This window comes from Oryctolagus cuniculus, chromosome 7, assembly GCF_964237555.1.
Source record: "Oryctolagus cuniculus chromosome 7, mOryCun1.1, whole genome shotgun sequence".
In the NCBI taxonomy this organism is placed as follows: Eukaryota; Metazoa; Chordata; class Mammalia; order Lagomorpha; family Leporidae; genus Oryctolagus; species Oryctolagus cuniculus.
In genome coordinates, this window is record NC_091438.1 from 155,480,243 (window position 1) to 155,493,269 (window position 13,027).

The window sequence follows — 13,027 nt, forward strand, 5'->3', positions numbered from 1 at the left end:
CAGGTCGCCAAGCTGGGTCCCTAATTCCTGGGGCACAGCCTGTGCCCCTAGACATTCTTCAGACAGGACCTCTCTGAGGATACCACACCCTACCCCCAACCCCCACCCCAGACGCGCTGACGTCACAAGACCTGTCTTCTCTGGCCACGGTCCTCCACTCCAGTGTCACCACACACAAGCAGCAGCCTCTCACATCTTGGCTCTCTGCGCTAACACCAGCACTCCGAACAGAGAGCCCGACCAACACCGGATCAGCAGGTCAGGGAGCCCGCCATGGCCCCTCCGACGCCTTCCTCCACGCTGGAACACCCCAGCTCCCTGGCCAGCTCAGCCCAGCAACCTGTCCTCTGCCTCCCGGGACGCAGCCGCCCTCACAGCCTGCGCCCTTCAGGGAGCTCTGCCTCCGCCTGAGTCAGCCCTGCACTCGGGTCTCTCACCTCCCGAAGTGAGTCCTCGGTCACTCACTACAGCTGGGGAAGAATTTCAAATATGTGCAATTTCAAAAAACTGGAGTGTTTTGCACAGCACCGGGATTTTTACTGGAACACTTCTGATTGCAGAGATGGGGGAAGCATTTCCTCTTAAAGCTGACTCTGACGTCACTGTGCCGCCACGAATGACTAAATGTCACCTCTGTAAAGACTTACAAACAAGCCGATATTCTCAAGCACCACCCCTAGGGTTTGCAGTGAGGATTACCTGCCACCAGGATGCGGCAGGAAGACCTCTGCTCTACACGGGCCACTGCTGGTTTTGTCACAAACTGTCTTCTTACTGTCTGGCTATCAGGTATAAGCCATCTGCTGCTATAAATGACTCTGCTCGCCCTCTGATTTGCTGTGAACAGTGAGGTCAACAGGATGGAACTGGCCTAAAAGGAGAGAACAGAGCGGGGCTCTCACGTGGGGAAAGGCAGGGGGAAGGGACCTAGTGCTTTCTAAATCTTATTTGAAACAGAGACAGAGAACTCCCATCGGCTGGCTCACTCCCCAAACGCTCACTATGGCCTAGGGGCCAAAGCTGGAAGCCAGAAACTAATCCAGATCTCTTGTATGGGTGGCAAGAATCCCAACCACACACTGGAGCCACCCCCACGGGCCCCCAAGAGCCCACCTCACCGTGCTCGTCTCGAGCTTACACAAGTACCCCGTAAGTACTGACTGGGTAACCAAGCCACAACTCAGCTGTTCCTCAGCGGCGGGGGGGGGGGGGGGGGGGGGGGCCCTGCCGAGAGCAGCAGGAAGCTGATCCCTTGCTCCACAGCCTCCCTGAGAGGTGGCCATGTCAGAGCCAGGGGACCGTGCCTCAGGAGGCGACACGACTTGCCCGACGTCACGCGGCTGGCAGACACCAGGCGAGCCGAGTTTCCTCCCTCCCACGGAGCACGCGTGTAGCCCACTGGGGCTCCCTCAGGTTGCACCAGCCCCAGGAAAGGCTCTCCCGGCGCGGACAGTGGGCAGGGCTGCACCGCGGCTGCCACGGCTGCACGCCACGAGAGCGCGTGCTGACTCCAGGGAGCTCGCACGGCAACGAACAGGGACGGGGACTCAGACGAAGAGGAGCACTTCTGAACTTAGCCTTTCCTATGTGGTTCTATGGATGACAACCTTCCTATGATTCCTAAAACCACCTCCAACACCTGACCCTGAACGCCCTCCCTCCCTCTCTGCCTGCCCCATCCAGGAACTTTTCAAGTCAAATCTGCCTGTGGCCATTCCAACATGTGGAAACTGCAGCTGACTTCCAAAACCGAGGATTCCCAGTTTAATTTGCAGTTAAAAACACCTACTGTGTGTACTTGTTCGGCCCAGAGCACAACTGCATGATCTGTGGTCAGAGACGAAACGCACTGTGTTCTCACAGCACCGTGTTCTAGTCCTGCCCCACACGCTGTCCGAGTCTCTGCCCATCGTCGAGGATTCACTGAGGGCCACCCCGGTCAGCTACTCCTGATGGAGCTTGGCCTCCCTCACCTGCCAAGCCTAAGGAGCCATGGGGCCATTCTGCGCACCTCTGCTGCGCAGCCTAGCAGAGTGTCTCGAACCAATGAGTTATGAGAGAGAGAGAGAGAGAGAGGGAGGGGGAGGGAGGGAGGGAGGGAGGAGAGCGCAGAGCCACTCTCTACATGCAGGAGTCGGGCTTTCGCTGCCCAGATAGGCCGCGGGTCCCCCAGGGCTCTGGCGACTTCTCAGAGGCACCACGTGCCCTGCACAGCTGCAGGCCCAGCAGCTGTCCGGCAAAGAGCTGAGGCCCAGAACCAGGACGAGCTCAGCCCTTTGTTTCTGTCCTTCTCATAACCAGCGTGCGGCCAGGTCCCTGTCCATCCACCCGTCAGCTGTGGTTTTCAACATCTGCTTCTCAGAAGTACCGAGTTACCAGCACCTCTGAAGGAAATTCATGACGATTCACTCGCTGACATCACTGCCTCAAAAGATGTTATTTAAATGTCTGAGGTCACACACAAGATCTACACAGAACTGAGTTAATACAAAAAGATTTACATTTCAGATACTTGCAAACTATAAATCAGCATTCAGAGTAATTAATTAAAAAATAAAAAATGCTTCCCTCATTACTGAGACCCTGCAAACTAGGTCGTGGAACGCCAGCATGCCTCCTCACCAAGGAGCTTTTCAAAACTACCTTCTAAGAGGGCCTTCACGTAAGTCTTTTGATTAAAACCTAGGACTGGCTGGATAACAGACTACAGTTACAAAAATAGTAAGGGGGAAATTAAGAAATATTTACTATTTAACTCAATATAGGACCCAGCAATCTAGGCAAGTATAATTATGGATGTAAAAGTTCATATCACTAAACAGAAAATTATCAATGTTTTCTACACAGCAAATGAATAGGAAAATAAGGGTTAAATAAAATCAGGGGGCACTGAACTACATTCCACACATGCACGCCAAGCACGTCGGAACACAGCTGAGAGCGAGGCTGCTATTAAACAGTGACTATGTTCAAGGGGAAAATCAGTTTCATGAAAACCTGATGCATGACGTCCAAAAACTTCTGTACCTAAATGAAGAGAACTCCACCTTTCCTTGGAGACGAGTCAGTTATGCTTAGTGGCACGGTACGGAGTTCCTACAAGTCACAACACACCCAAAGGACTGGAACATTAATTATAACTGAAATGAATACCAAATAAAAGAACAGGTGAATCACGTGAAGACTTTGCAAACAATTCGGCACTAAGCGTAATATCAACAAAACTGGGGCCTGCGTTGTAGCATAGCTGGTTAAGCCGCTGCCTGAGATGCCAGCATCCCATACTGGCACAGTTCCTGTCCAGGCTGCTCCACTTCCACCCCAACTCCCTGCTCATGTGCCTGGGAAAGCAGCAGCAGATGTCCCAAGTGTTTAGGCCCCTGCTACCCATGTGGGAGACCTGGATGAAGCTCCTGGCTTCAGCCTGGCTCAGCCATGGCCATTGCAGCCACTTGGGAATTGAACCAGCGGATGAAGCTCGCTCTGTCTCTCCCTCTCTTTCTTTCAAATACATAAATCAATCTTTTAAAATACGTATAAACAAAATCCCAATACTCATTTAAGAAAGAAAAAAAAAAAAAAAACCTGGGAATTTTCTAGACTCTGATCATCTGACTCAGAATCAAAGCCGTCAAGTGACCAGAGCAGGGACTAACTCTGCAAAGTAAACAGAGAACTTGTATTCGGTTAAGAGGCCTACCAACTGCCTGGGTGAGCTGCATTTCCATTAAGCTGTGAAATACAAGGAATATGGAATGGAAAACGATCATTCTTCTTGCCTACGCTTTTAAATACTGTTGTAAAACCTGCCGAAATCAACTGTCCTTGACTACTTCATGTCCGGTGTGACCTCCACGACTCACTCTGCAACCTGGACAATGACGACCTGCTGTGTTCTGATGATTACAGAGCTTTACAGAAGGCTAAGGCACACCAAAAAAAGCCGAAACTACCACACTGTGCCTTGGCATATACTCAAATTGGGCTCTAAGAAAGATTCCTGAATTCATATTAAAATTTTCATAAAAAAAAAATCCCAGCTGTCAGTACGCCAGCTGGAAATAGGATCAAGCCACCAAATTAAGCTCCTTCCCCAACACCAGCCCAGCCTCTCCCTTTTCTTCAAAAAATCATAAATCGTAAAGCCGAGAACTTAGTCACAACAACAAGAACAGCACACTCTGAACTTCCACCCTGCAGAGGAGCTCACGGCGGCCTGGTCCCCTCCAGGTCTCTCTCCCATCCTGCTCTCCCTCTGCTGACTGTCCCTTCCTGTCTATCGCCCCAACCCCAATCTTCCCATCTCTCTGATTTCCTGTCTCTGTGTCTCTCTCCTGTCCCTCTGCCTCCCCTCTCAGTCCACCTCCTGTCTCCTGTCCCCTCAGCTGTCTGCCTCCTTCCTTCCCTCCACAGTCACCCCCACTCCCCCATCTGTCTCCTCCCCCAAGTGTGTCACCCCCACTCCCCCATCCGTCTCCACCCCCAAGTGTCACCCCCACTCCCCCATCTGTCTCCTCCCCCAAGTGTGTCACCCCCACTCCCCCATCTGTCTCCACCCCCAAGTGTCACCCCCACTCCCCCATCTGTCTCCTCCCCCAAGTGTGTCACCCCCACTCCCCCATCTGTCTCCTCCCCAAGTGTGTCACCCCCACTCCCCCATCTGTCTCCACCCCCAAGTGTCACCCCCACTCCCCCATCTGTCTCCTCCCCCAAGTGTGTCACCCCCACTCCCCCATCCGTCTCCACCCCCAAGTGCCACCCCCACTCCCCCATCTGTCTCCTCCCCCAAGTGTGTCACCCCCACTCCCCCATCCGTCTCCACCCCCAAGTGTCACTCCCACTCCCCCATCTGTCTCCTCCCCCAAGTGTGTCACCCCCACTCCCCCATCTGTCTCCTCCCCCAAGTGTCACCCCCACTCCCCCATCTGTCTCCACCCCCAAGTGTCACCCCCACTCCCCCATCTGTCTCCTCCCCCAAGTGTGTCACCCCCACTCCCCCATCCGTCTCCACCCCCAAGTGTCACCCCCACTCCCCCATCTGTCTCCTCCCCCAAGTGTGTCACCCCCACTCCCCCATCCGTCTCCACCCCCAAGTGTCACTCCCACTCCCCCATCCGTCTCCTCCCCCAAGTGTGTCACCCCCACTCCCCCATCTGTCTCCTCCCCCAAGTGTCACCCCCACTCCCCCATCTGTCTCCACCCCCAAGTGTCACCCCCACTCCCCCATCTGTCTCCTCCCCCAAGTGTGTCACCCCCACTCCCCCATCCGTCTCCACCCCCAAGTGTCACCCCCACTCCCCCATCCGTCTCCTCCCCCAAGTGTGTCACCCCCACTCCCCCATCTGTCTCCTCCCCCAAGTGTCACCCCCACTCCCCCATCTGTCTCCACCCCCAAGTGTCACCCCCACTCCCCCATCTGTCTCCTCCCCCAAGTGTGTCACCCCCACTCCCCCATCTATCTCCTCCCCCCAAGTGTCACCCCCACTCCCCCATCCGTCTCCTCCCCCAAGTGTGTCACCCCCACTCCCCCATCTGTCTCCTCCCCCAAGTGTCACCCCCACTCCCCCATCTGTCTCCTCCCCCAAGTGTGACACCCCCACTCCATCTGTCTCCTCCCCCAAGTGTGTCACCCCCACTCCCCCATCTGTCTCCTCCCCCAAGTGTGTCACCCCCACTCCCCCATCTGTCTCCTCCCCCAAGTGTGACACCCCCACTCCATCTGTCTCCTCCCCCAAGTGTCACCCCCACTCCCCCATCTGTCTCCTCCCCCAAGTGTCACCCCCACTCCCCCATCCGTCTCCTCCCCCAAGTGTGTCACCCCCACTCCCCCATCTGTCTCCTCCCCAAGTGTCACCCCCACTCCCCCATCCGTCTCCTCCCCCAAGTGTGTCACCCCCACTCCCCCATCTGTCTCCACCCCCAAGTGTCACCCCCACTCCCCCATCTGTCTCCACCCCCAAGTGTCACCCCCACTCCCCCATCTGTCTCCTCCCCCAAGTGTGTCACCCCCACTCCCCCATCTGTCTCCTCCCCCAAGTGTGACACCCCCACTCCATCTGTCTCCACCCCCAAGTGTCACCCCCACTCCCCCATCTGTCTCCTCCCAAGTGTGTCACCACTCTCCATCTGTCTCTCCTCCCCCAGTGTGACACCCCCAGCCTCCCCCATCTGTCTCCTCCCAAGTGTGTCCCCCCACCCCCTCATCTGTTTCCTCCCAAGTGTGTCACCCCCACTCCCCCCCATCTGTCTCTCCTCCCCCAAGTGTGACACCCCCAGTCTCCCCCATCTGTCTCCTCCCAAGTGTGTCACCCCCATTCTCCCATCTGTTTCCTCCCCCACGTGTTACCCCCACTCTCCCCTGTCTCCTGTCCCAAGTGTGTAACCCCCACTCTCCCCCATCTGTCTCCTCTCCTACCCCAAGTGTGTCACCCCACTCTCCCCATCTGTCTCCTCTCCCCCAAGTCTGTCGCTCCCACTCTCCCCCATCTGTCTGTCTCCTCTCCCCCCAATATCGCCCCCACTCTCCCCATCTGTCTCCTCTCCCCCAAGTCTGTCGCCTCCGCTCTCCCCCATCTATCTGTCTCCTCTCCCCCCAGTCTCAGCCCCACTCTCCTCCATCTGTCTGTCTCCACTCTCCCCCATCTGTCTGTCTCCTCTCCCCCCACTCTCCCCATCTGTCTCCTCTCCCCCCAGTCTCGCCCCCATCTGTCTCCTCCCAAACCTGTCTCCCCCACTCTCCCCATCTGTCTCCTCTCCCCATCTGTCTCCTCTCCCCCCAGTCTCACCCCCACTGTCCCCGTCTGTCTCCTCTCTCCCCCAGTCTCGCCCCACTTTCCCCCATCTGTCTGTCTCCTCTCCCCCCACTCTCCCCATCTGTCTCTTCTCTCACTGAGTCTCGCCCCACTTGCCCCATCTGTCTGTCTCCTCTCCCCCCCAATCTGTTGTCCCCACTCCCCCATCTGTCTCCTCTCTCCCTCAGTCTCGCCCCCACTCTCCCATCTGTCTCCTCTCCCCCCAGTCTCCCCCCATCTGTCTCCTCCCCAAGCCTGTCTCCCCCACTCTCCCCATCTGTCTCCTCTACCCCCAATCTCACCCCCACTGTCCCCGTCTGTCTCCTCTCTCCCCCAGTCTCGCCCCCACTTTCCCCCATCTGTCTCCTCTCCCCCCACGCCTGTCTCCTCTCCCTCCAATCTCGCCCCCACTCTCCCCATCTGTCTCCTTTTTCCCCCCAGTCTCGCCCCCACTCTCCCCATCTGTGTCCTCTCCCCCTAGTTTCGCCCCCATCTGTCTGTCTCCTCTCCCCCCACGTCTGTCTCCTCTCCCTCCAGTCTCGCCCCCACTCTCCCCATCTGTGTCCTCTCCCCCCAGTCTCGCCCCCATCTGTCTCCTCTCCCCCCACGTCTGTCTCCTCTCCCTCCAGTCTCGCCCCCACTCTCCCCATCTGTGTCCTCTCCCCCCACGTCTGTCTCCTCTCCCTCCAGTCTCGCCCCCACTCTCCCCATCTGTGTCCTCTCCCCCCAGTCTCGCCCCCATCTGTCTGTCTTCTCTCCCCTCACGTCTGTCTCCTCTCCCTCCGGTCTCGCCCCCACTCTCCCCAATCTGTCTGTCTCCTCTCCCCCTCAAGTCTGTCTCTTCTCCCCCCAATCTGTCGCCCCCACAACTCTGTCTCCTCTCCTCTCTGGCAGGCCGGCATGTCCCTGCCCCCGTCCATCTTCGGCCCGCGTCCCGCGCGGGGCCCGGCTGGGCCGAAGCTGTCACCCTGCGGGCGCCTGGAGCGCAGGGCCGCGGCGGAGTGCGGGAGTGCGGGGCCGGGGCCGTGCCCGCCGCCCGGCCCCGAGTCAGGAAACAGCCCGAGCGCGCGGCGGCCGTGATTCAGCAGCGGGGCCGGGCCCAGCCGAGTCCGGAAAAGGTCACCGCGACGCCGCGGCGGCGGCCGAGCCCGGACCCGCCCCGCGAGCCGGCGGCGGCGGGCGCGGCGCCGGGGCCGGCGGGCTCCTACCTTTGCGGCTCTTCGGGGAGCTCCGCTTGCTCCGGGCGCTGGCTCGCTCTTCCTCAATCGCAGCTGCTATCTCGGGGTTGTCTTCCCCATTGTACCAGACCAGCAGCTCCTCGCCCGGCGCGATTGGCTGCGGAGAGAGAAGAGACAAGCACCGGGCCAATCAGAGCGGCGGTTGTTGGCGGGGGCGGGGCGCCGCGGCGGCGGCCGGGCGGCCGGGCGCGGCGCGCCGACGGCAAACAGCTGTGGGCGCCGCGGCGGCCGGCGCGCTCCGGGCCGTGGCGCCGCCGCGCAGGCCCCTCTGCTGGACGGAGGACCGCACGGCGGGTGCGGACGCAGGCGGCGACAGCGCTGGCCACGTACGCCCACGACGCCCCACGCCTAGGCAACCCGAGCCGGGAGGCGTCCGGCCGCGCGAGGCCCGCGCCCCTCGCCGCTAACGCGCCGCCCGGCAGCCTGCAGACCCCGGCAGACCTCGGCAGGGCCCAGGGGCGCCGAGGGAGGAGGACCTGGCCGGGCAGGCCCCTGCCCACGCGGGGAAACAGCCTGGCCCCGCTCAGGATGACGCCTCCGTGTGCACAGCGGCGGGGGATCCGGGTCGGTAGCATCCAGCAGAGACCCACTAGGGTCGCGTGCGCGTCTGCGCAGGTGGGCGAACTTGTCAGCCCGTGGAAAGCAGAGTTCTAGGCGCAGACCCCAGCTGACCAGTGAGAAGGAACCCCACCCCACCCCCCGCAGCCGGCTCAGCTGTGCGAGGCTCAGCAGGAACCCACAGGCGAATGTTTGCATAGTCTCAAAATATCCCCGCATGAAACACGTGTTAATTAAAAAGAAGAGAGACACAGCACCGGGAGCCTGCGGACTCCATCAGAACACAGGAGGAGCCTTCCCTAAGAAAACAAAAGACAAAGACTAAGGTCCCCCAACCCAGGAGCCTGGCTGAGACCCGGGTGTCGCTTCCTGGTCCGCGGACGCGGCTGGAACGGAAGAGCAGGAGCCGGAGCGAGGAGTACAGATTAGGAAGAGACCACGGGGCTGGCCTCGGCTCCGGACTCGGATCACCGCAGTCTGATCCTGTCGGGAGCAGGGGCAAAGCCCCCCGGAGATGCCGCTTTAGGACCTAGCTCTTCCTTCCAGGGAGACAGAGCCGGTGCTGCAGAACTCCCACCTGGCCCCACAGAGCATTCCTGATGATCTCACATGTTAACAAGTCACTTTCCTTTGCTCCCCCGAGGATGGCCAAAAGCTGCCATTTGCTCATCTTTGAACAAATACGTTCCCTTCATAACTCAGTTACACATAAAAAAAAAATCATGATATTAATGGGCTAAAATAGCCATGTGTCACTCTGATGAAAAAACAGATTTTTGCTCTAAGACACGTTTATGAAATGGTGGTAATCAATGTTGGACATGTCGAGCGTTCTCAGAAGTATGTGAAGTCTTAAATGAAGCCAAATAAGAAAAGGAAAACGTGGGGAGTCAGGACGAATGCAGTCCCAATTCATTCCCAGTCCAAGAAGCGCACCCAGAGACTGGTTAGGAGACAGCATGGGACTTAGGTCTCCGTGTGCCCGCTCCGCATTCAGCCGTGCAGTGCTGACGGTGCCGGCGGCCTGCTGAAGCCCGGCATCAGCTCACACGCCGCTCAGGAGGGCCCACTGGGTTGCTGCTAAGTTCACAATAAGAAAACACCAGAATCTTCCTGCTTCACAAATCTAACGTCAAGTTTCTAGCAGGCCAATGGGCTGACGAAGCAGCAACAGGCAAGAGGCACCTGACTTCAACTTTACACTGAGACAGCTACAAATAACTGACCCTTCAAAAGAAAAACCAGTCTTTTCAATCAAGGACTTGCTTCCATATTGCTCTCTTTTCTGTTTAGCATTCTTAAGGTTTCTCACATGGAATTTCGGGAGGAAAATCATGTCCTTAAATAAAGGAAATATACGTCTACATTTAAAATAAAAGACTAAACCACCTTTTTTGCATATACAGGTGTAATAATGTGCCACTTAAAGAAGGGGCAGGTGCTGAGACAGGCGTGCCTCGGTGGTTCTGTTGTAGAGCATCGGCATGTGTGCTGACACGCCACTGATCCAGCTGTGACATGAGGGCACACAACCTGAGAGCACCGTCATGAGCAGTCTCACTGGCTGGCACCTGGTTATGCAGCACATGGCTGTACCGTATTTTCACATTAAAAAAATACCACCAACAACAAAAACACTCCCAACCCTGCAGCTTTTCCCTGGCTTTCAGACAGGCGTCCCCAAATCGCCCGTCCTCACTCCCCTAAATATCAGTGTGCAGACACCTGAGGTTCGAACAGGCCAACTAGGAGGAAACAAGAGTTCTAAGTATTTCTGACCCCAGGTCACAGTGAAGGAATCTGGAACCATCGGATCACAGAGTGCGTCCTCGCTTACCTACCTAGGATCCATTCCCAGCAGAGTCCTGTAAGAGGCAGGCGAGCTCTCAGCTCCACTCTCCAGTGACGACCAGACCGCAACGCCTCTGCCCACAGCCTCTGAGCCCCAGCTGACCTCGCCCCTGCCCCTCACCAGCCTCAGCTCCGTGACTCCGCCTCTCCCTCCAGCCACATGTGGTTCTGTTCTTTAATAATGAACTTGAATTCTGTAAAAGTTACCTTATTCCTTTGTTTGTACCGGCCCTGCTTCCTGAATGCTCTTCCTGCAGATCTTTGTATGGCCGGCTCCCTGCTTTCCCAGGGCTAGGGTCAAATGTCTTTTCCAGAAAGGCCTCCCTGACCCACAGGACTGAAAGCAGCCTTGCCGCTGTGGCATGTTACTGTCTTCATAGCACTCATCACCATCTTATTTCCGGATTATCTGCCTCTGCTTCCTTACCAATAGAAGTTCGAAAAGATGGCAGACCTTGTCCGTCTGTTCACTGCTAAAGGACAGTCCGTGGAGCACAGGAGACAATAAAGATTTGGAAAACTCACGAGTACATGCGTGAATAGATAGCAGACTCAGTTACCTTTCTGGAATCCTAATCATATTGCAAACAAAACCAGTGCTGAGATTTCCCAATGACCTGGGTGCAGTAATAAGTTGAGAACACAATCCAGAGTCCGGCAGACTTCCTGGGCAGTTTATCCACAAGACACAAACCTACACGATGCTAATCTAGAAGACAGGAAGTGATCTCTGGTGATGAGTCTGAAAGACCACGAGGTCAGGACAGGAGGACATCTGCAAGGGTCAGAACTATGCTATTTTGGACAAAGGTAAAAATAACAGCGGCAGCATAACCAGTCCCTCCGCCGCCGCGGGTTGGCTGAGGGCTGCTCACAGAGCCTCGGGCGTGCTGGCTCGCCGAGTCTGCCCAGCACTGCCTCCATCTCCACAAGCGAGAGAACTCAAACACAGAGAGAAGGACCTTTGCCTAGCCACACCGGAGGCCAATGTGGATGACCAGGGCGTCTGCTGCAGAGTCCCTGCTTCTGACCATCACACCACATCAGCTTGCCAAGAGGGACAGCTTCATTTACCAGCACTTTGTAGGTGCAGAGCTCTCTCCCAGTCACCTGACTCTAGCAGGTCCACGCGACAATGACCTGTTCCTCCTGATACGGGAGCTGAGGTCACACCCTTTGCCTGGGTCACAGGAGTCAGGTTTTAACCCGGGCAGTCTGGCTCCAGGATTCACACTGGCACCCACTGCTCCGCACCTCGCTTCTGGAGGTTCACGTGCATTTGCTATCAGAGGAGAGCACAGCTGAGTCTGACAAGGTACCCTGGGACCCCTTTGGGCACGTGTTCCTTCAGAACCCCCTCCCACCCTGCCTGGTGTTTTCACCCCCTGGTCTCCACGGGGATTCTGTATCACGAGTCAAAGGCATGTCGCCCTCACTCTAGACAAGAAACCGTGAATTCTTGAATCATACTGTGAATCCAGTTTCGAACTCCAGGATGGCAAGACTGCACAGCAGCATCTTCCAGAAAAGCAAGCGACCACAATCAAGCAGAAAGGAATCGGGAAGCAGGGCTCCGAGGCCTCTGTGAGGAACTAGCGCAGAAAAGTATCTCCCGCGGGGGCCGGAAGCAAGAACGTGTGGGGGGGGGGCTAATCCAACTGGCAGCTACACGTGAACTAAACTCCCCGATGGCCTGGGGCTGACACATGAACAAGACAGTTGCAGAACCGGCCATTGCCTTAAATGCTCGCTCACCAAGCGGTTTCAACTGCGTAGAGACGATTCTCCTCACAAGTGTCCCTAAGTCCATGACGTGTTTGATGGAGATAAATGAATAAACAGAAGTCTGCCTTGGAGCAATGTAAGCAAGTCTATCTTCGCAGCCTCAAGATTCTGGGGCAGGTGTCTGACACAGCGGTTAGGGTGCCAGTTACCACGTCTGCACCCCACGGCAACGTCCCAGCCCTGGCTCCTGACTCGAGCTTCCTGTTAATGCACACCCTGGGAGGCAGCAGGTGACGGTTCAAGTAGCTGTGACCCTGGCAGCCACATGGGAGACCTAGACCAAGTTCCTGGCTTCCGACTTCCACTAGGCCTTGCCCAGACCCAGTCCTTGTGGGCAAATCGGGAGTGAACTAGTGGGTGGGGGAGCACACTTTCTCTTTCTGTCTCTCCCTCCCAAATAACACCATGGAAGTGCGCTTCAGAACACTGCTGTGCACAACGTGGAGATTTGTCCTCCAAGCGCTGGACCCTGCAGGCGTGCAGAGTCCAGCCGGCTGCAGAAATCCAGCAGCGCTCACGACGCCTCACGAAGGTGCCCGGCGTGCGCTCGGCCGCCTCACCACCAGCCCAAACACAGGACTTCCCTCTTCCTCCGTCTCCACACGTAACATCTCCAAAGAAAACTGTCTGAGGGAGAAACATGTCCTGAATAATGCTGAGGGCAAAGCACAGGCAAGCCGGGGCTGCGCCCGCGCTGAACACCGTGCGCGGAACCACCACAGCTATCCACGGTCTCTTACACTTGGAAACACTCTGCCGCCAGACAGCCGCAGAGCCCTGCACGCGGGCGGCGGGAAGCAGATG

General features: G+C 57.1%; 1 protein-coding gene across 7 annotated transcripts in view; it reads right to left on the reverse strand.

Moving 5' to 3' along the window:
* The window catches only part of PRDM2 (PR/SET domain 2), a 125,682-nt gene that overhangs the window by 62,529 nt on the left and 50,126 nt on the right, over window positions 1-13,027 (reverse strand). For all 7 annotated transcript variants that reach the window (XM_070077047.1, XM_051834336.2, XM_070077044.1 and 4 more), the window contains one exon: window positions 8,000-8,126. In XM_070077047.1, coding sequence (XP_069933148.1) covers window positions 8,000-8,126 — 127 coding nt within the window. The remainder of the gene's footprint in view (window positions 1-7,999; window positions 8,127-13,027) is intronic.